This window comes from Lutra lutra, chromosome 16, assembly GCF_902655055.1.
Source record: "Lutra lutra chromosome 16, mLutLut1.2, whole genome shotgun sequence".
Classification (NCBI taxonomy): Eukaryota; Metazoa; Chordata; class Mammalia; order Carnivora; family Mustelidae; genus Lutra; species Lutra lutra.
Window position 1 is genome coordinate 19598798 of NC_062293.1, and position 23032 is coordinate 19621829.

The following is a 23032-nucleotide window of genomic DNA, read 5'->3' on the forward strand; positions in this document are numbered from 1 at the left end:
ATGAAAGAGTAAATTCTTGTTCCCAACCCACTGCACCACACCAACCTGCCCATTTCCACCTCCATGGTCTGCTCCTAGCTCCTTATCTGCTGCTGCTGCCTCTTTTGCTGTATCTCTCTTGGAAAATAGAAACCTGATCCTGAAATCTTGTAATTGCCTTGGACTCTTCTCACAAACACTCTCCAAATCAAATTAGTATTGAATCCTGCGAATTTTTCCTTGTGTTTTGAATTTTTTCTTTTTCCACCTGCCCCCTAATCAATCCAGCCTCAGATCTTTTTCTTCTCCTTCTCAAACTTTTGTGCGGGTCAGCATTGCTTGCTATGTTTATGAAAGATGGATTTCCAACCTAGGAGCTAACAGTTTCAGTCTGGTGGAGGTATATGATCTATAGGACTGATTTTGGGATGCTTTCCTCAACACAACTCTTTATTTTTTTTAAAAGATTTTATTTATTTATTTGACAGAGAGAGATCACAAGTAGGTGGAGAGACAGGCAGAGAGCGAGAGGGGGGGGGCGGGGAAGCAGGCTCCCTGCCGAGCAGAGAGCCCGACACGGGACTCGATCCCAGGACCCTGAGATCATGACCCGAGCCGAAGGCAGCGGCTTAACCCACTGAGCCACCCAGGCGCCCCCTCAACACAACTCTTAAATCCACCATTTATGTGCTTGAAATCCTTCGTTGGCTCTCTATACCAAAGTCTGAACTCACCTCTCCTTTCCTGCAGTCTAAATTCCTACTCCACACCCTCACATACTGCCCTTGCCCATCCCTCAACCACTCAAATATCCAACCTCTTCTGAGCCCTGGGGTCTTTTTTCTCCTCCACTGCAGCCAGGCAAAAACCTATCCAAATCCTATCCAGAGTTCTCCTGAGCAGAATCAATCTCTTCCTTCTGTGCTCCCTCAGCAATCCAATCCATATTCATCTTTATTATAGAACGTATTTGGTTTGTGGGTGCCTGGGTGGCTCAGTCGGTTGGGTGTCCGACTCTTGATTTCAGCCCGGGTCATAATCTTGGGGTCGTAAGATCGAGCTCTGTGTCAGTGTAAAGTCTGCTTGGGGTTCTTTCTCCCTCTCCCTCTGTCCTCACCCCCTCCCAAGCTTACACATGCACTCTCTCAAATAAATAAAATCTTTAAAAAATTTTTTGGTTTGGATTAGTGGTTCTCAAAGTGTGGTCCCCAGACCAGCTGCATCAGTATAACCGGGAACTTGTTGGGATTGTAAATTTTCAGGCCTCACCCCAGAACTACTGAATAAAATTCTCTGGGATGGGACCCAGCAATTTCTGTTTTCACAAGCTACGCAAATCTCCAGTTGGTTTGGTATCTCCTTGGTTAGACTGTGTCTTCTCTGAGGGCAGGTGGTCTGTTTTATTTACCTCTTTCCTCAGTATCCAGCCTGGCCCAGGCAATTGGAAGGTATTCAAGAATGAATGAATGCAAAACACCTTAGACTTTTTTTTTAAACGTTTTTTTAAATAGATTTTATTTTTATTTATTTGACAGATGGAGATCACAGACAAGCAGGCAGAGAGAGAGGAGGAAGCAGGCTCCCTGCTGAGCAGAGAGCCCGATGCGGGACTCGATCCTAGGACCCTGGGATCATGACCTGAGCCAAAGGCAGAGGCTTTAACCCACTGAGCCACCCAGGCACCCTAACTTTTTTTAAAACGATTTTAAATAATCTCTACACCCAATGTGGGGCTTGAATTTATAACCCCAAGATCAAGAATCGCATGGTCTGGGGCGCCTGGGTGGCTCAGTGGGTTAAAGCCTCTGCCTTCGGCTCAGGTCATGATCCCAGGGTCCTGGGATCGAGCCCCACATTGGGCTCTCTGCTCAGCGGAAAGCCTGCTTTCCCCTCTCTCTCTGCCTGCTTCTCTGCCTACTTGTGATCCCTCTTTCTGTCAAATAAATAAATAAAATCTTCAAAAAAAAAAAAAAAAAGAATCGCATGGTCTACCAACTGAGCCACCCAGGTGCCCACGCCTTAGAAATCTTTAAAAATCCTTTGTGGGGGTACCTGGGTGGCTCAGATGGTTAACTCTCTTTGACTCAAGTCATTTTAGGTCGTGGGATCAAGCTCTGCATCAGGCTTCTGGCTCAGCGGGGTATCTGCTTGTCCCTCTCCCTCTGCCTCTCTCCATGCTCATGCTCTCTGTCTCAAATGAATAAATAAAATCTTTTTAAAAAAAAAGGATGTTTTGCAGATCATACTTTAGTAACAATTGACGCTGTCCTTTCATGGATATATATCCATGGCTCTTTTTCATTCTGTTCTTGCATATGCTTAGACCTAGGCTGTTTCCTTCTCTCCTCCTTGTCCTCTGTGCCTCACCCAAAGCCAAAGACAGGGCTATGTCTTAAGTAATAATGCAGATGATATCAGTGACTACCACATATCTGACGATGGGATGCTGGCGGGATTGTCTCGATTTCTACACATTGCCTTTACATTTCATGAAGAACTTGAACAGCAGCAGCTGTCTGTCCATCTGCTTGTGGCCCGGTCCCTTGGCAATATCCATTTCTGGTGGGTATGTGGGAAATACCTTCTCTTCCCCAAAGTGATGGTGGAGCGAGGTGGATAAAGGAGAGGAACAAAAGATCCGGAAGCAGCAGGATACAATGAGATAACATGATGGACTATAAAGACCATAGGATTTGGATTCAGGCAACTTGAATTCAAATCTCAGCTCTTCCACTCCATAAACCTGGATGAAATGTTTAACTTCAATTTACTCAGCTATAAAATCAGGAGAATATTGTCCTGCCTTACAAGTAGTAAGAATTAAATTGGAATGACTTATGGGGCACCTGGGTGGCTCAGTTAAGTGTTTGACTCTTGGTTTCGGCTCAGGTCATGATCTCAAGGTCTTGAGATCAAGCCCCATGCTGGGCTCCCCACTCATTGGGGAGTCTGCTTCTCTCTCTGCTCCTCCCCTGCCCGCTCATGCTCTTTCTCAAAAAAAAAAAAAAAAAAAAAAAATCTTAAAAAAAAAATTTGGGTGACATAATGGGTCCTTGGGTGGGTCAGTCATTTTAAGCGTCTGCCTTCGGCTCAGGTCATGATCTTGGGGTCTTGGGATCAAGCCCCATGTTGGGCTCTCTGCTCAGTGGAGAACCTGCTTCTCCCTCTCCCTGCAGCTCCCCATCCTTGTGTTCTGTCAAATAAAATATTTTAAAAAATTAGGATGACTTAAAAATGCTTCCCATTGGGGCGCCTGGGTGGCTCAGTGGGTTAAAGCCTCTGCCTTCGGCTCAGGTCATGATCCCGGGGTCCTGGGATCAAGCCCCGAATCGGGCTCTCTGCTCGGCAGGGAGCCTGCTTCCTCCTCTCTCTCTGCCTGCCTCTCTGCCTAGTTGTGATTTCTCTGTGTCAAATAAATAAAATATTTAAAAAAAAATGCTTCCCATTGATGCTAACACAAACCTTGATACATATTAGTCTTTATAAGGATTAGAAAAAGTAATACTGGAGCACCTGGGTGGCTCAGTGGGTTAAAGCCTCTGCCTCAGGTCATGATCTCAGGGTCCTAGGATCGAGGCCCACAGAGAGCCCGCTTCCCCCTCTCTCTCTGCCTGCCTCTCTGCTTGTGATCTCTCTTTCTCTGTGTCAAATAAATAAATCTTAAAAAAAAAAAAAAAGAGAGAGAGAGAGAGAGAGATAATACTGGGCTGATCCAGGGCTGTGCTGCATACCTGTGGCAGTTATCAGCCACCCTAAAAGGTATCTAGACAAATGAATGTAAAAGTGCCAGCTCCAGGGGCACCTGGGTGGCGCAGCTGGTTGGGTGTCTGACTCTCGGTTTCAGCTTGGGTTGTGATCTCAGGGTCGTGAGACTGAGCCCCCTGTCAAGCTCTGTGCATAGCATAGAGTCTGCTGGAGGATCTCCCTCTCCCTCTGCCCCCACCCACCATGCTCTCTAATAAGTAAATTAATCGATCTTTAAAAATAAAAATAGGGGTGCCTGGGTGGCTCAGTCATCAAGCATCTGCCTTCAGCTCAGGAATGATCCCAGGGTCCTGGGATCGAGTCCCAAATCGGGCTCCCTGCTCCACAGGAAGCCTGCTGCTCCCTCTCCCACTGCCCCTACTTGTGTTCCCTCTCTTGCTGTGTCTCTGTCGAATAAATAAATAAAATCTTAAAAAAACAAAAAAATAAAAACACCAGCTTCTGAAGTGGCATGTATGGGGAGGTGTGCTGTGGGAATGGGGCTGAAGGCCTGGGTGAGATGGGAGGATAATGTCTGGGGGAGAGAAAACACCACCAAAGCCAAGCTGATCCAGGGTGGAGGGCCAAGAAGGGGCAGAAAGGCCAAGAGGCAGACATCACCAAGGAAATACTGGTTTGGATCAGATGGGCTCATAATGCACAGACAGACTTATAAATCAAAGCCAAGAGTCTCCAAGGTCTTTGTAGAGAAGCTACATAAAATACTATGATTTTATTAGCAACCACAGATATATCATTTTTCTCATTTTACACTTATCCTGTTTCACGCAGAAGGACTAATTCTCGTGAATTATCAATCCTACATCTTAAATAACATGTCGCTGAAAAAAAATAAGTTAAAATGCACTACGTAATAGTGCAGACACAAAGTGCAGCCGGCAACTGAACACGTGAAATGAGGCTGAATCAGCGGTACTGAGATCCCATTTGGTTTTCCAGAAAGTGATACACTTCGCCCATCTTTGGTCAGTCCCGGAGCAGTCAGCAAGCTGGATGATAAATACGAACTCAAAAAGCTAAAACACTGAAGACCAGACAGGATCACTCGAGTCAGTTTTACAAGGAAATGCTCAGTCCCTTGTCTGCCGACGGTGATCTGCTGTAGTCCCACCCCCACTGCTGTCCCTACTGCGTGACCAGACCCCCTCCATCATCCAGCCTCCGGGCCAAGTGGAATCCTAACCCTGGGAGAGTTGCTGCTGATCACTACAGCATACCGCCATTCACACTTGACCCGGGGGGGCAGGGGTTCTCTCTCTCGGGTATACCTCTGGCATATCTACTTCCCAAAAGACTGTGTCAGCGCCCTGCTGGGACCTGTGCATAGGAAAGGTTATTTGCCAGGGGATGTGGTACCAACAATGGTTGCTGTTCCTCATAAATAACCAGCTCTAAATCCAAAAGACCATTGTCTCTGCTGTGGGAAAAGGGGGCCATCTTGTCAAGAACAAGATTTCAGTTCTGACCCTCAAAAAAGGGCTCACATGTAAATCAACTTGCGGTGAACTCCCTCAGAAACGCTGTTCCCAGATCTCCCCACTCCAAGTCTGAGAGGCAACTGTGGAGCATACACAGCCTTCCCTGAGCCGGGGTCAGGAGGAAAGGGGTGTCGGTACTCGTAAAGGAATTTAAATTCTGGCCTAAGGACTCGTGAACCTGCTCCAAGCAAACCAGTGCGGCTCCCTGCACGACTGACAGGAGCCTCCAGCTGAGTGTCTCCCGGGACCAACAATTCACTCATGTCACTCACCACCATTAAGAGAATGGTTAGAGTAACCTAGGTTTTGTAAAAAGCAGATGTGGCACGATCAGGAGGTCCAGTGACTGTGTGCCAGAACTGATTTCTTTTACATCAGCTCAAATACAAGTGTCTACGTGTCACACACCGGGGCAGAACCTTTGAACGAATGGGTCTCTGGCATCTTGGAGATGTGAAGTTGGCGGGGAAAACAGCCTGTGCAGTCCCTTGGCTGGGGAGACCGTCTGTAAGCCTGACTCCGCCTCTGTTTCTATCCCGAAAGACTGACCATCTACCCCCACTCCACGAAGGAAGGTGCTGGCGCAGGGCCGGACCCTCTCATCAGAAGGCATCTTTGATGTTCTTGAGCTGGCGCACAGCCAGGTCCACGGGGAGGCTGAACTTGAGGCTGCTGAGGCGGCTGAGCAGGTTGAGGGCGCTCTCAAAGCCTGTGTGCGCCATGTAGCTCCAGGGCTGGTAGTGGGGCTCGATGAGGGACCCCGACTTGCAGATCAGGTTCACCCAGGACACGAGGCGCTGCTCATTCAGGGCCATGCACACCAAGGCCTTCAACTCGGAGTCTGCGCTGCGTTTAAAAGGGTCGTGCTCGGTCAGCACCATGTGGATGGCTGTCAGAAGGCTCTGCTTGGGGGTCACCACGGTGCCTCCCATAACTGGCAGGGCAAAGGACTGGGAGAGCTTCCGAGCGGGGGATTCCACGTAAGCGCGGCCGTTCTTAGCATGGTAGTACTTTACGAAGAGCTCCCATGGGTGCATGGCCTCGGGGGCTGAGGAGAAGGCCGGCAACAAACAGGCGATGGGGGCCATGACCAGGCTCATCCCCGGTGAGGCGGCGTATAGGCCATGGGCCAGCAGGTCCCTGACGGCCACTGTCAGCTCCTTCCGCACAGCTGTGGTCAGCTCGTCCTTGCTTCCTAGGGACAGGTCCTGGAGGCTGGCGGAGGTGATGACGTGGTCGTGTGGCTGGTGCCTCAGGGCCAGCTGCCTCACCCTGTCTACTGAGATCTCCAGCCTCTTCAGTAAGGGGGCGTAGTCCCCGTCAGCCTGGCCCCTCTGCCACAGGGTTTGGGGGATCTGGCCCGTGGCGCAGCCCAGCTGGCTCACGGCAAAGATCTGGAGCACGGCCAGCGCGCGCTGCATGAGGCGCAGCCCTGACTGCTGAACCTTCTTCACGTCTTCTGCCTTCGCTGTTTAGGAAATGCAATGGCTCATCAGCGGGGACCATAGTGGCATAGAAGTGCACTCAGCAAGACACGAGCTGAGATCTAGTCTTGCTTCTGAGCTACAGTATGGGTCCCCCGTGAAGCCAAGAGCCACCCTGGAGGTTGCTGGGCTTAACTGTTTTGGGTTAATCAGAGCTATATTGAGATATAGAGCATATACCATATAAATCATGTATTTAAGCGTACAAAGCAGGGGTTTTTAGTATATATACAGAGTTGTGCACCCAGTGTCCCAAAAAGAAACCCTGTACTGTTATTATTTCCCATTCCCGTTCTCCTCAAGTCTGTAAACCCTGGGCAGCCACTAATCTACTTCTTATCTCTCTAGACCCGCCTGTTCTGGAAGCCATACTTACTCCGGCTGTTTCCTGGAGGCAGCCTGCCGCCACCCGTTCTTGTGGAGCCACTTCCAGTCTTCCCACCGGCCTTGCACTCACAGGGCACGCTCTCTGCCTGCAACGGGCTTCCCACTTCATCTGTAGTCAGCAGTTACAAAGCGGAGAAAAAAGAATATTCCCCAGTGTTTCCCACATGGTAAGACTTTTTACAAATATCATCTGATTTGTGTGGAACAGTGACTAGCTCAATACATATTTGCTGAATGAGGGAGGCATGAGTCACCCTTTCATGGGTGAGGACAGTGGGGCTAAGGAAGTTAGGAACCTGCCTAAGAACCCCAGGCCAGGAAGTGGCAGAACTGGGACCTGAACTATCTGGTTCTAAAATCCATGTTTTTGGGGCATCTGGATGGCTCAGTTGGTGAAGCGTTTGCCTTCAGCTGGGGTAGTGATCCTGGGAACCTGGGATTGAGCCCTGCATCGGGTTCCCTGCTCCCTCTGCCTGCAGGGGGCCTACTTCTCCGTCTCCCTCTGCCTGCCTCTCCTCCTGCTTGTGTTCTCTCTCCGTCAAATAGATAAATAAAATCTTAAAAAGAAAAAAAAAAAAAAAAGGAAAAAAAAAAAAAAAGAAATCCATGTTTTTGGGGTGCCTGACTGGCTCAGTTGGCGGAGCATGCGACTCTTAATCTTGGAGTTGTGGGTTTGAGCAACCCCATTGGGTGTAGAGATTACTTAAAAATAAAATCTTTTCAAGAAATAAAACAGGGGTGCCTGGGTGGCTCAGTGGTTTAAAGCCTCTGCCTTTGGCTCGGGTCATGATCCCAGGGTTCTGGGATCAAGCCCCACATCAGGCTTTCTGCTCCGTGGGGAGCCTGCCTCCCTCTCTGCCTACTTGTGATCTCTGTCTGTCAAATAAATAAATAAAATCTTTAAAAGTAAATTAAAAAAAAAAAAAAGAAAGAAAACAAAATCCCTGTTCTTTCCATTCTACCATGCTGGCTCCTTTACTGAGTGATCAAACTTCCTACAAAGTACATCAAGAACTGGCATCTTCAGGTACCAGTACTTGGATTATGTATAATTATTATTTTTTAAAAATTTTATTTATCTGGGAGAGAGAGAGAGAGAAAGCACACGACACATGTACTCAGAGGGAGAGGGAGAAGCAGATTCCCTGCTGAGCAAGGAGCCTGATATGGGGCTCGATTCCCAAGACCCTGAGATCATGACCTGAGCCAAAAGCAGATGGTTAACGGACTGAGCCACCCAGTCGTCCCTATATATAATTATTATGACATCTGTCCACCCTTCTTTTCCCATCCCCTCCTCTGACCTTGGATGAAGCTGATGAACATCTCGAGGTCTCGGATCTGAGTTTTCAACTGCTCAACCAACTGCTCTTTCACTCGGGCTGGGTTGACAATCTGAGCCACAGCTGCATCCACACGCTGCCGGAGCTCGTCGGTGGACAGTGAGCTGATGTCTTCATTCAGATTCATGTCCAGTTTCTTTATTAATTCATCTATGATCACCTATCAAGACCACAAGGAATGAGCACAGCCTTTGGAATTTTCCAAGAGCGGGTTAGGAAGAAGAGTATTTGCTAGTATGCTACGTACCCTTTAAACGGAAATCAAAGCTAGAACTCCCAAATTTGTGAGAGAAAGCAATGCAATTGGTGACCAAGGTGAGAGGATGGAGCTACTTCTCCTGTAGCAACAAGGACCCTCGGTTCCTCTCGGACAGAAATGGCTCCTCTCAACTGCAAATTTTCTACCAGGCCAGGCTACTTTCAGGGCATCAACAGTGTGAATAATCTGAAGAGAATGATGATCCAAAAAGCCTCATAGTTAGCATCCCCCCAGGCCTCCAAGGGAATAAATACTGACTTCCTATAGTTTCTAGTCCTCCTTCTCTCTTCTTGCCCTACTCTAGGCAACTAAACAAAAATCTCTACTGAACTTCAGTGTGTCAAATATACCCTATATACCAAATATAACCTAGTGACAATATTTGGGATAGTTTGAAATCCAGATAACGTATAAGTCCAGCTCAACCAGAGAAACAGCCACATTAGAGTGAGAGACAAATCCTGTCTGTAGGGGAGACTGTAGCCGTATTTCTGCCTGCAGGTTGACCTGTCTACCCAGGCGCTGCTTGAATAAATATGGCATTACAGCCAGTCTGGATTCCTGGAATATTTATCAACTGGTGGTGAGGAAAAAAGGTGATTTACACTGTAGGATGTGTCTAAGTAGAAGTGTTTTAATGATCAGATGGAAAATTATTATTATTATTATTATATGTTATTACTATTATTACTAATAACCACCAAAAGGAAAGAGGTCAATTATCATATTATAAAGCTTTGGAACCTGTGTTTCCATGTGTGAATAAAGGCTGTCCCATTTCTCTTTGATTTGGGCCAGCAAAGCGATTCTCAGGAAGGCCAAGGGCAAACAAGCTAAGAAAGAATGCTCCTGTGAGCTCTGGAAGGGACCAGGTAACCTCAGGCAGTGGTGAAGGTGGCTCTAGTGTCTGCTCACCCGCTGTCTTTCCAAGACCACGGACTGTGGCAGGGAGTCGTAATTGCCCTCTTGATAAGCAAAGGTTTCCAGGTCATCTAGTTGGGTTTTGAGCTGTAGTATAAGTTCCTTCTGCTTCTCCCTTTGGGTTTCCAGACGTTCCCGTTTTTCCTGTTCACTCTAAAACAAGAAAATACTTAGGTCTATCTCACAGGAAAAGGAAAAAATCAGGGCACATTAAGAATCTTCTCAAGCTAGGGGCGCCTGGGTGGCTCAGTGGGTTAAGCTGCTGCCTTCGGCTCAGGTCATGATCCCAGGTCCTGGGTTCAAGCCCCGCATCGGGCTTTCCGCTCGGCGGGGAGCCTGCTTCCTCCTCTCTCTCTGCTTGCCTCTCTGCCTACTTGTGATTTCTCTCTGTCAAATAAATAAATAAAATCTTAAAAAAAAAAAAAAAAGAATCTTCTCAAGCTAAAAATGACTCGTGAAACATAAAATGTTTCCAAATAATCCCAATGAAATGCAGAATTCATGAGAGAGGGTAAAAAAACAAACAAACAAACAAAAACAGAGAGAACAAAGATTTCCTCCAGGGTAATTTAGTAAATGTGTTTTCTTTAAGAAAGTGTTTGTCCCAAAAACAAAAAAAAAAAAACAAAAAAAAAAACAAAAAAAAAAAAACAAAGAAAGTGTTTGTCCCTGTCAGAAATAGAATATGAATACAATGGAGCCTTTTGTTAAGATAGCCCCCCCCCCCAAACCAAATGTCTAGTTAGGACTGAGACAAACTTATCTTAGCCAAGACAGCCTCCCAGGAACTAAACATGCCATTCTCCACAGCCAATTACCACAGATCAACTCCTGAATACTTCCTACAGCCAAATTTTGCAAGAGAATCTAGAGATAAGGAAGGGTGTAGAGAAAGCATTTATAACTCATAACCAGTTTTCTTAAGGCTCTAAAGCCCTCCAGTGCATTATAGACGTCTGCAAAACAAAAGAATTAAAGCGGGTGCCTGGGGCAGTGAAAAAATAAAATCCAAAAGCCAAGTAATAGGAGTGGGAAGGCAACTATGTTTAAAAAACAAAAAAATATCTGGTAAGTTTCCCCCACCAGTGATTCCTTTCTCTACTGTTGGCCATGAGGTAGTTTCTGCATTTAAATGACTAAAAACCCTTCAGGGTGGTAAAATGTTGCCAAAGTATTCTCAAATACTAGTTCTTCCTTAACTTTCTTGAGTGTCAAAAGCAAAACAAAGCAAAGCTAGCCCTTCTTGTGTAGGTATAGAGCTGTATTTTAAACCAGCAGTCTACAGGATATTAAATTTAACCTTCAGATGGCACTTACCAAGCCCTCCAGAAGATATGAGCGAGAATAAATGAAAAACAACAAATTAACTTTTTGTTCAAGCTATTTATTATTATTTTTTAAGATTTATTTATCTGACAGACGTGGCAAGAGAGGGAACAGAAGCAGGGGAAGTGGGAGAGGGGGACACAGGATTCCCGCTGAGCAGGAAGCCCAATGCGGGGCTCCATCTCAGGACCCTGGGATCATGACCCAAGCCGAAGGCAGGTGCTTAACCACTGAGAGAGCCAGGCACCCCTCGTTCAAGCTATTTAAAAAGCAGTCCACTTGCTTTAGCTTTACTCAACATGAAAGCAAGCCTTTTCTCAGGATACTTCCTCCCCAAACGTTTCTGTGCTGTGGTTTCTTAGAAACCTGCTGTGGGAGGACCTAACTATCCTTCAGGTTTCCTAGATCTCCCTAGGAAAAGCTGACCATTTCTTGCTCTGCGTTGGGTACACACTTCTCTAGCTCATTTCGCACTGCAATTCTTTGTTGAGGATTCTGTCCCCCAGTCAATGAACTCGTTCTAGGGCAAAGGCCTTGACTTTGCACCCCCAATGCCTAGCACCATGTCCGGCACAGGGTAAGCTCCTAATACACATAAAACAGGTACAGAGCAACATAATCCAAAAAATGAGCTCTGACTAGAAGAAGCTGTCCAGCCAGCCCAAGGAGAAAGAATGGGGAAAAGCTGTGGGTATGTGGAGAGAAGGGTGGAACAGTAAACACAGGATTGCACTGGAAACATTTCAGATTAAAATAAACAAGTCAATATCTGCTACTGATAAGTCTTCTTGGTTAAAACTAACTTAAGTGGGAAGAAAGGCATAAATAGATTGTAACTTGAAGGAAAAGGTGGAAGACAGCAAGTCTCTTGAACACCTCCAACAAGCTATCCGCAACTGTGCACTTCGAGAGTCAAAGACTGCAAGGAAATGTTCTCTTGGCCTGGGATACAGACTCTCATTACTCACTGGAGGCTAACTGAGTACATCTCATCACAGTTAGTAAAGGGGCTGGCTTCATTTATGGTATCTAGTTATTAGGCAGGATGGGCAAGGAGGTTTAAAATACAGGCATTAGGAAATGTATATAATCAGGAGTAGTGTTTCTTTCGGTTAGTTAGTGATCCCCTGTTCACCAAAGCTCCCACCCACACAAAGTCTAAAAATCAAAGGCGTTTTCCAGATTCCAGGGAAGCAGGAACAGGCAGCAGATCTAACTTTCCATGGATTCCAATTCACTTACACTACATTAACCAGTGTTCTCAACCCCAGGTCGGGGTACTTATCAGCAAATGTCTTCGGGTCTTCGGTATATCACGAGGCAACGGCAAGGTGAGCCGGAGCAGCAGTGCTTTGGTTGGTTGCTGCTCCCCTCTGAATAGTCTCCGCTCACCACTCCTCGGTCCCTCACGTCACCGCGTCTGCATCTCTTTCCTTAGATGGACACCGCTGCCATCAGGTTCCCAGGCCTCTCTGTCCCCCTGCCCTTCACAGCAGGACTCACACACCGTCTCGCCCCCTCGTCTCGCACGCGCGTCGTACTCACCCAGTCCAGCCGGCTTCTCACCACTGCTACCTCGGTCCCGGTCAGCATCGCCGCCAGCCACCCAACCTCCTATTCCCAAGTCTCTCGGGGTCCGGCCCCAGCTGCTCACCTGGTTCTCGCCCCGCAATCGTGGCCGGTCATCTGGCAGTCCATCGCCGTCGTCGCTGGTGGGGTCCTCGGGTCCCCCATAACCCAGGACGTGAGGGCAGCCGCGGAACGCGAAGTCTTCCAGCTCGCGCAGGAGGCGCTGCTGCTCCGCGGGCGCCCCGCGCACCACCTGGCGCAGGCGGAACTGCACTTGCGCGAAGTGCGAGGACAGCGCAAGCAGTGCCGAGTCCAGCCGTCGCCGCTCGGCCCGCAGACGCCTCAGCGTCCGGCCGGGCGAGTCCGGAGGGGAACCCGGGGCCGCGCCGGGCTCCTCAGCCGCCGCCTCTTCCGAGAACGCGGCCGTCCCAGGCGCGGCCTCCGCCACTGCCCCCACGGGGGCCCAGCGCACGGCCTCGCACGGTGGCAGCGACTCCTCTTCCTCCTCCTCTTCGTCCTTCGCCTTTGGACCAACAGCTGCCACCACCGTTACCGGCTCCGCAGCCGCTTCGACGGCCGCCATATTCCCGGAAACGCCGCCGCACGTCAGCCGCGCCCCCTCACTGCCATGGCAACGGCGCGCTGTCCGGGAAACCCGAAGGAGCTGATGGGCGGGGCTCTACGTCAAACAGTTCTTCGTCACGCGGGGCGGGCCTTCCCAGGGGATTTAATTCGGGCCAATAATTTTTTATTGAGCGCCTACTGTGAATCAGACGCTGAATGCACTGAGCTTTGGAGAAACAGATGAATGAAACCAGGGCCAAGTCATTCAGTGTGCATCTAGTGTGGCGCTTGTCCTGGTTCCCCGCCGGTGGGTCGTCTGTTCCTAATCTGTCCGTTTCTGGAGACACAGATGTGAAGGGCTGTCGGGATTATGCTCATCCAGAGTCTCTCCGGAGTGCAGATCCCTTGGTTGTAGGGCCCTGTTCCCCCTTCCTCTAAAGCCTTCCCCGACCATATAAGGAGAGCCAGCTGCTGGGGGCGTTCCCAGGATCTAAAGATAGCAGTCCCTGGCTCAGAGTCCAAGCGCCACTGGGTAGCGGGGAGCCGCCATGGCAAGGTGAGTGTTAACTTTTCCTTGGAGATTCCTTGTCCCACATTTTCTGGGCTCTCTGGGTCTTGCGAGGTCCCATGGAAACTCCACATTCCAGGTCTCTGTAATTTTGGGGCTTAGAAATGTTCTCCCTCTCCCTCACAACTCTGGCAGTCTGGATTCTCCCCAACTTCACCCTCACTCCACACGTCTCCCCCACCCCCAACTCCCATCACTCCCCTTTCACCCCCTTCTGTCTCATTTAGCTCCACTATGACAGGGCCATAGCATAAAACGTCCCTAAATTTTCCCTTCCTTCCGGCCTTTCCCAAATGCCCCAGTCTTCCCTCTCCCACTCCTATGAAGCCCCACCGCAACTCCTCTGCAGGCAGCATGCCCGGACGCTGTGGTACGACAGGCCCAAGTATGTGTTCATGGAGTTTTGTGTTGAGGACAGCACCGATGTCCATGTGCTCATCGAAGACCACCGTATTGTGTTCAGGTAACGGCACTCCTCTCTGAAGGTCCTGGTTTCCAGGAACCTGTCCCTTCACCTGATGCCCCCACGCTCAGCCTCCGGCATTTCCTCAGCTCCATTGTCTCCTCAGCTGCAAGAATGCCGATGGAGTGGAGTTGTACAATGAGATTGAATTCTATGCTAAGGTGAACTCCAAGGTAATTGTGGGGTGGGACAGTCATGTCTGGATGGAAAGACTGCCTGGAAAATTGGGAGATTCATTCTAAACCTCACATCCTATGAATGATGCTCTCTATCTGGCAGGACTCCCAGGATAAGCGCTCTGGTCGCTCCATTACTTGCTTTGTGAGGAAATGGAAGGAGAAGGTGGCCTGGCCCCGACTCACCAAGGAGGATATCAAGGTAAGTGTGTGGGGCCTGCTCTTTCTCCTGTGCTATCTCTGCACCTGGGGACGTTAGTCAGGGAATCACCCTTGGCTCCTTTCCCACCAACATTTAATCACTCAAAAGTCCTATTTGACTTCCTAAATATTTCTTGAGCTTTTACTTCATCTTTTCCTAATTCAGGCCTCGTCCATCACTGGGTGAGGCTCAGTGCATATTTTCAGCCCCACCCTCAATCCATCCTTCGCATTGCTCCCAGCATGGTCTAAAACATCCATTTGACCCTGTTACTCTTCCACCTAAGACCCTCCAGTGACTTCTTCCCCACTAAAAGTTGAAAATTGGCTATCTCCTGACTGATCTGGCTCTCGGATTTGTTTTCGTAGTCTTCACAGTATTTACAAATTATGTTGATTGGTGACTGACATTTAGTTTTGATTAGTTGCTGACCTATAAAAATGTGGAGATTTCATATAAAACTCCAGATTATCAGCTTTTCTTAGAAAATGGAGACCCTGATCACACTGGTCTAAATTTCCAAATGCCAGGGGTGCCTAGCTGGCTCGGTAGGTAGAACACGTGGCTCTTGATCTCAGGGCTGTGAGTTCAAGCCCCATGTGCAGAGATTACTTAAAAAAATAAATAAATTCTAGGGGCGCCTGGGTGGCTCAGTGGCTTAAGCCTCTGCCTTCACCTCAGGCCATGATCTCAGGGTCCTGGGATGGAGCTCCACATTGGGCTCTCTGCTCAGTGGGGAGCCTGCTTCCCTCTCTCTCTTTCTCTGCCTGCTTCTCTGCCTACTTGTGATCTCTGTCTGTCAAATAAATAAATAAATAAATCTTTAAAAAAAATAAAAATTAAAAAAATAAATTCTCAAATGACTTGAGATGGCGCTTTAAATGGAGCATGCGCACCACGGCACTTTAATCCTTTTCGTTAGTTCCCTCTTTCAGGCATTTTTTTTTTTTTAAAGATTTTATTTATTTATTTGACAGAGAGAGATCACAAGTAGATGGAGAGGCAGGCAGAGAGAGAGAGAGAGAGAGGGAAGCAGGCTCCCTGCTGAGCAGAGAGCCCGATGCGGGACTCGATCCCAGGACCCTGAGATCATGACCTGAGCCGAAGGCAGCGGCTTAACCCACTGAGCCACCCAGGCGCCCTCTTTCAGGCATTTGATCTTTGGGTTGAAATCCAAACACTATAGCATGACATATAAGCTCATGACCTGGCTACTCTTCCCTTCTGTAGCATTATATCCCATTAGCCGTTGCCTTAAACTTCACATTCCAGCCGTAGCAAATGGCCTGCAGCTCTTTGGCCACACACCAGGCTATTTCTCACTAATTTACCTTTGCTCAAGCTGTGTTTTCTTCCCGGAAAGCCTCCATCGTCAGTACCTGTGCCCACCCAACCCTGGCTCATCCTTTGAGTCTCTGCTACTCTAAGAAGCCTAGGTTCCTATAGCTCCTGTCTGGGTTTCCACAGTATCCCCTGTGTAAGCCCCCACCAAACTTTCCACACTGTATTATAATGATTTATTTAAATTTCCCTTCCCCACTTGCTTCGTGATGGCTGGGGCTATATATCAAAAACATTTGAATAATCCCAATGCCAAGCTCAGAGACTGGCACATAGTATGTGTTCAATAAGCAGCTGTTAAATTAATGAGGAAGTAACTTCCTATCTAAGTGTAGGAACGTGGAACACAGGTCTCCAAGAGTTTTCTCCCGACTCCAGGCAATGCAGCTTGTCGGTCTTGCTTGGTTGATTCCTAGCTACTTTATGACCCAGTTATCTTTCCAGATGTATTACTTACGTCTTTAGTCACTCGGCTTCTGGAGGGCAGAATTTCTATGCTTTTCTGTCCCCTACAATGCCTGGCCTTGTGCGTGGGACTTAGTAGGTTCCTGGCAAATCTTTGTGGATGATGATGACGGCATTCTAGAGAGGGAGTAGTCCAAGAGGTGCTTTTGGGAAGACAGCGCCCCCTTTTGACCTTCTTTGCCCCACGTATGCTCCGTGCATAAGGCTCTGCTCTTCCCCCACTTCTGCGCTTCCCCTATGACGCTCTGCGCTTTCCTCTTGCAGCCGGTGTGGTTGTCCGTGGACTTTGATAACTGGAGGGACTGGGAAGGGGATGAAGAGGTGGAGCTGGCTCAGGTGGAGCATTATGCAGAGGTAATACCGTTTCCTGCCCCTCCTGCTCATTCTCTGTGTCTCCCTGGACCCATTTCTCTGGAGGACTGTCACCAGGGCTAGACAGACATACACGAACTCCCCTCATTGGTGCTCATATTCTTTACATGTTGTGGGCAGTGTTTATTCAGTAGGATGAGAGAAAGGAGTACTAGTGAGACCACATATATGCGTTCACTCACTAGTTACTAGTTACTAGTTCACTCACTAGTAACTCACTAGTTACTAGTTATTAGTTACTTAGAGAAAGTTTGGCAAAACCTTTCCCAACTCTTCTGTAACTCTTGTTCTCCTGTTTTCTCTGTGTATGTGTGTTTTCTGAGCTGCACAACTTCATGGGAAGCTCAGACTAGGCAGTATAAAAATTCACATCATAAAACAAATTACTAGTTTTCCATTAAGTTGCACCCTGCCGGGGTGCCTGGGTGGCTCAGTGGGTTAAGCCGCTGCCTTCGGCTCGGGTCATGATCTCAGGGTCCTGGGATCGAGTCCCACGTCGGGCTCTCTGCTCAGCAGGAAGCCTGCTTCCCTCTCTCTCTCTCTCTGCCTTCCTCTCCGTCTACTTGTGATCTCTCTCTGTCAAAAAAAAAAAAAAAAAAAAAAAAAAAAGTTGCACCCTGCCATACATTATTTGGTTTTAGAATTTCAGCTACTGTTTATTCAAGTTGCAGAAACACTGACAGACCCTAACATGGATTAGTAAGGAGGATGCTCTGTGTGTCTATTTCCTTTTATTTTATTTATTTTTTAAAGATTTTATTTATTTATTTGACAAACAGCAATCACAAGTAGATGGAGAGGCAGACAGAGAGAGAGGGGGAAGCAGGCTCCCTGCCGAGCAGAGAGCCCGACGTGGGGTTCGATCCCAGGACCCCGGGATCATGACCCGAGCCAAAGGCAGAGGCTTTAACCCACTGAGCCACCCAGGCACCCCTCGATTTCCTTTTAAAAAGGGGATCGGGGCACCTGGCTGGCTCAGTTGGTGGAACGTACATCAGCTCTTGATCTCAGGACTGTGAGTTTGAGCCTCATATCAGGTGTTACATAAAAATAAAATGTTAGGGGCGCCTGAGTTGCTCAGAGGGTTAAGCCTCTGCCTTCAGCTCAGGTCATGATCTCAGGTCTTGGGTCCTGGGATTGAGCCCCGCATCAGGCTCTCTGCTCAGCAGGGAGCCTGCTTCCCCTCCCCCCCACCTCTGCTTGCCTCCCTGCCTACTTGTGGTCTCTGTCAAATAAATAAATAAAATCTTTAAAAAATACAATAAAATGTTAAATAAAAATAAAAATAAATGAAAAGGGGATCTATTTACTTTTCTCCAGTTTGTTCTGGTGATGTGTTAGGGGCTGGAAAGATGGGGCAGTTTTTTGACTGGGAGATTCTCCTGCGGCCCATCAGCATACAGGTTGCTCTCCCCCTGCCCTTCTTTTCTCTCGTAATTGCTTTCCTCTTTCCACTAGCTTTTGAAGAAGGTCAGCACCAAGAGACCTCCCCCTGGCATGGATGACCTGGATGTAAGTAAAGCCTGCCTCTTGACCCTTCAGTTTCCTTTTAATGCTAAAAAAATGAGATACTAGAAAGCTCTTGTCCTGTTCTCTAGCACACAGTAGATCTCAATGCATGGCAGCCAAGTTTGAATTTGACACAGGAGGTTGAATGTTCTTCTCCAGGCTGTAGAAAACCCCAACAAAGCAAGACCCTCCACCCTCCCGTCTCCCTTTTGCTTCTCTATCCTAGAGCCGACCTGGCCCCCTGGACTGTCTTTACAGCTGTCGGGAGCAGTGACATGAATTGGAATTCTGAAACCAAATGATGCTTGACACAGCACTGTTTACTGAACACCAGGGGTTGATTTTATTTTCCAAAGTATAAACCCTTCCGTATTAGCCTGCCAGGAAGTTGTGTGATTTAGAAAATCACAAAAGAAAACTTGGGAGAGCAGGAAGGAGTGAGAAGAGTTGATGAACACAAATGCTCATGCTTTGCAGATTCTACAGGTGCTTTTGTCTTTTTTTTTCTTTCCCTAGGATGATTCTGACAGTGCTGATACAACAAGTAATTAACTTCTCTGCGGCAGAGCTGGGAAGGAAGCTTGGGGCACCTTCCTTCTTTAAAAAATTTATTTGACAGAGAACGCATATGAGTGAGCAGGGGGAAGGGGCAGAGGAAGAGGGAGAGAGAATTTCAACAGACTCCCTGCTGAACCCAGAGCCTGATGTGGGGCTCGATCCCAAGGACTCTGAGATCATGACCTGAGCTGAAATCAAGAGTCGGCCACCTTACCGACTGAGCCACCCAGGCGCCCCTTTCGTGAAGCTCTTTTTAAGGGTCCTCTTCATGTATTATTTCTTCTTCCTAGGCACCTGAGTATGGCTGCATCAGATGGCAGGATAGGAGAGGAGTAGGCTGTTGGCGCTCCTGACTTTCTACCAATTACCTGTAATCTTTGTGTTTGGACCAGTCATCAGGTCTCTGTTGAGTATTCGAGCATGTGTATATACTTGGTAGAGCAAAAGCCAAAGAAGCAGCAGATAGATTATAATAAATCCGTAAGAACTGTTTTCTGTTTCTTTTCTTCTTGCACTTGTTCCACCTGGAGGCAGACCTCTTCTACCTCTGTTGTTCCTCTCCAGGGGAGGGGTGGTGTCACAGATCCTGGTCCTCACTGTTGAGTTTGGAAGCAGAAAGATGTTGGGAGCAGGCTTGTAACCAAACTGGGGAACTCTCCCATGCCCAGGTCAGTGCTCCTGTTTCTCAGACCATAACCAGCCTTTGCTATATTGCTACCCCTAGAACCATGTACCTACTGCCACCCCTAGAACTAGCCAGAAACCCACCTCAGCTTTCTGCATACTCCAGAAATTCTTATACTTTCAAAGCTGATTGTTACATTAGTTAATGCCTATATGTCTACTTTTCTGTTCATCAGCTACCTCATTCATCCATAAACATTTTTTGAGTGCATAATGTATACTTAAAAAAACGCCATACCCAGACTTTGCCCTTGAACTCATAGTAGTGTACTAAGATTTCTTTTAAAAAATTGAACTTTATAGGGTTTATATTGCTAATATATAGACATAGTTTAATGGCAGCCAAGTATAGAAGGGTATAAAATTTATTTATTAAAGATTTTTAAAGCGATTTTATTTATTTATTTGAGAGAGAGAGAGCCAGTGAGCTCACATGAATGGGATGGAGGGGCGGGGGAGAGGAAGAGGCAGATTCCCTGCTGAGCAGGGAGCCCGACATGGGGCTCAATCTCAGGACCCCAAGATCATGACCCAAGTGGAACTGACTCAGGCCAACCGACTGAGCTTCCACTTCAGAGCCTGGGTGCCCTAAAGGGTATAAAATTTAAAGTAGAATTTGTACTCCCTCAATAGGGGTAGCCACTTTTTTTTTTTTTTAAGATTTTATTTATTTGAGAGAGAGAGAGACTGAGAGAGACAGAGCACAAGCAGGGCAGGGGGAGAGGGACAAGCAGACTCCCCGCTCTTGGAGGGAGCAAGGACCCTCCCCCCAACATAGGGCTCGATCCCAGTATTTTGGGATCATGACCTGAGCCAAAGGCAGACGCCTAACCAATTGAGGCACCCAGGTGTCCCACTGTAACCAGAGTTAACAGTTTCTAATTATTTTGTTTTATTTTTTTAAGATTTTATTTATTCGACAGAGAGAGATCACAGGTAGGCAGAGAGGCAGGCAGAAAGAGAGGGGGGGAAGCAGGCTCCCCGCTGAGCAGAGAGCCTGATGTGGGACTTGATCCCAGGGCCCTGAGATCATGACCTGAGCTGAAGGCAGAGGCTTAACTGACTGAGCCATATAGACATATAGACAGATAAACCAAAGCAGTGTGTCTACATAATTAGAATCATACTATGCACATCTTGAGCCCTGCTTTTTGTACTTAATATATATTGGGACTCTTTCCAAATTAATATATACAGATCCACCTCTTTTTCATGGCTACATGGTATTCAATTGAGTATATTGTCCATAATTTAGCTGATTCCTTATTGAGGGACATTTAAGTTGTTGTTGGTCTTTTTCAGTTTTCAACTCTTTTTTTTTTTTTTTTTTTAGATTTTTTATTTATTTATTTGACAGAGAGAAATCACAAGTAGACGGAGAGGCAGGCAGAGAGAGAGAGAGAGGGAAGCAGGCTTCTTGCTGAGCAGAGAGCCCGATGTGGGACTCGATCCCAGGACCCTGAGATCATGACCTGAGCCGAAGGCAGCGGCTTAACCCACTGAGCCACCCAGGCGCCCCTTTTTCAGTTTTCAAACAATGCTGTAATGAACGTTTAAAAATATGTATCTTTACATATCTGGAAAGAATATCTGTAAAGTAGATTTCTAGAAGTGGAATTGCCAGGTCAAAGAATAGATACATTTATTTATTTATTTTAAAAAATATTTTATTTATTTATTTATTTATTTGACAGACAGAGATCACAAGTAGGCAGGCAGGCAGGCAGAGAGAGAGGGGGAAGCAGGCTCCCTGCTGAGCAGACAGCCCCGATGTAGGGCTTAATCCCAGTGTTATGCCCCAATACTGAGTCCGTGATTAAAGGAGCTAGACTGATGCAAAGCTCTATTTCTCGCCAAGTATCAAGAATCAGACCGACCGTCAAACAGACCGGTGGGGGCCGCCCCTTACAGAGAGGACGACTCCTCCCTGCTTTCCAGACTAACTTTTATTGAGCAAAGTCCCTGTGGTTGGGCCTGGCCACACACAGGTGGCTAATTGAATTACAATTCACCCCACAGTAGCCATAGAAACTAGCCCATCACCTTGGTAGCTAGGAGACAGTATGCGCCCCCACTGATTGGATGTCTCCACCTGGCCTTTGTATTTGAGCTTTGTTACCTGAGGCTGGTTTCCGGGACTTAAGTAAGTTCCCTGGGAGAAGGGGAGCAGGGACAGTTTAGGGTTAAAAAACAATGTTATTGTTTAACCTCAATGGAAGCCTCTGGCTAAAATAGAAAAATACAAACTAGGTCCTTACACCCAGGACCCTGAGATCATGACTTTAGCCGAAGGCAGAAGCTTTAACCCACTGAGCCACCCAGGCACCCAAGAGTAGGTACATTTAAACATTTTGATAGCTGTTGCCAAGTTGCTCTTAGATGAAATTGAACGGCTTCCTGCTTCCACCAAGTGCAGCATTCTCCAAAACCTTTTAGATATTTGTGAAGGTAAAAAGGTATACCTGATTTAATGTACTTTTATTAATTATAAGGTGTTCATTTTTATTTTTATTAGTAATTGGTATTTCTTTTAAGGAGTTCTGTCTGTATGTTTGCCCATTTTACTGTTGACATTAAAAAATTCTGATAATACAAAGTTATATTTGTATCATGCTTTACAATTTACTAAGTCTATATATTATCTCATTAAAATTTTTTGAACCTCAAATCAACCTTATAATTAGGTCTTTTCTTCATAGGTGATTGAACAGGTCATAATAAGTGGCAGAATTGGGACTTGAGCTTGTATAGCATGTGTCCCTCCTCTTACCCACAATTCTGAAAACCAAAAAGTTCTGAAAACCCACTTAAAAAAAAACCTGACAGCAAAACTCATTTGGCAGCAAAACCTAACCTAAAATGACGTGCTACTTATAGTATTTGTTTATTTTGTGTAGTGCATTTATTTCTCAGCATAAATGTGTTTGATGACATGATGCTCGAGTGTGTTACATAACACATAGGGTATGCTCGGCATTACTGCTTAAAATCCTAAAAGTCCTAAATTTTGAAACACCTGAAGTCTTCAGACTTTATTATTAGCTGATTCAAGAGAGCAGGAAGTTAATTTTAACATCTAATCCGTTTAACGTTTTAAGGTACTGATTACAGTTTGTAATTTGCGTTAGCCTTGCTTATCTACACTCTCCAGTTAGGTAGCACTAGTGACCTGTAGTTACTGAGAGCATGTGATTATTGAGCACTGAGATGTGGCCACTGCACGCTGAGATGTGCTTTAAGTGCAAAATACACATCGGCTTTCGAAAATTTTGTGCGGAAAAAATCTCACTCATTTTTGCATTCGTTATTACACATTGACATAATATTCTGAATCTGCAGCTTTCAATACAACATTAGCATATGGGGCTTGCACTAATTTCTATTGGGCAGCCCTGCCGTCTATCCAAATCGGTACCACCCAGCCGAGAATGCGCGGGGCTAAACTGAGTGCTTTGACAAGTTCAGGTCGCGTTTAGTTTTGTTTTATTTGGTCTTCTGGTCCTTTCCAAAGTCTTCGCACAGTTGGTAGGCGCCCCAGAACACTTGCAAATCGCAAATCGCGTTTGCAGTAAATTTGTCCAAGCCACACCCCGTCCTTTGCCCTCTTGCTTCTGCGCAG

General features: G+C 47.0%; 2 protein-coding genes across 6 annotated transcripts; one reads left to right on the forward strand and one right to left on the reverse strand.

The window, feature by feature from the left end:
• Positions 1 to 4424: 4424 nt before the first annotated feature.
• On the reverse strand, positions 4425 to 13235 carry RUNDC1 (RUN domain containing 1). Its single transcript, XM_047706233.1, has 5 exons — positions 12597 to 13235; positions 9611 to 9769; positions 8398 to 8596; positions 7083 to 7202; positions 4425 to 6690 (listed from the first exon to the last, which is right to left on the reverse strand). Exons 1-5 carry the CDS (start codon positions 13092 to 13094, stop codon positions 5825 to 5827), a joined length of 1842 nt encoding a protein of 613 aa, XP_047562189.1. The 5' UTR covers positions 13095 to 13235; the 3' UTR covers positions 4425 to 5824.
• Positions 13236 to 13460: 225 nt separating this feature from the next.
• On the forward strand, positions 13461 to 19220 carry PTGES3L (prostaglandin E synthase 3 like). Of its 5 annotated transcripts, XM_047706242.1 has the most exons (8): positions 13461 to 13631; positions 13993 to 14106; positions 14213 to 14279; positions 14386 to 14484; positions 16555 to 16644; positions 18121 to 18174; positions 18688 to 18715; positions 19020 to 19220. In XM_047706242.1, the coding sequence occupies exons 1-8, from the start codon at positions 13624 to 13626 to the stop codon at positions 19025 to 19027; spliced, it is 468 nt and encodes a 155-aa protein (XP_047562198.1). In that variant the 5' UTR covers positions 13461 to 13623; the 3' UTR covers positions 19028 to 19220. The 5 variants fall into 5 exon arrangements, with proteins under 5 accessions (XP_047562198.1, XP_047562199.1, XP_047562197.1 ...); XM_047706243.1 differs by lacking the exon at positions 18688 to 18715 and having other exon boundaries at positions 13971 to 14106; XM_047706241.1 differs by having other exon boundaries at positions 18688 to 19220.
• Positions 19221 to 23032: the final 3812 nt, after the last annotated feature.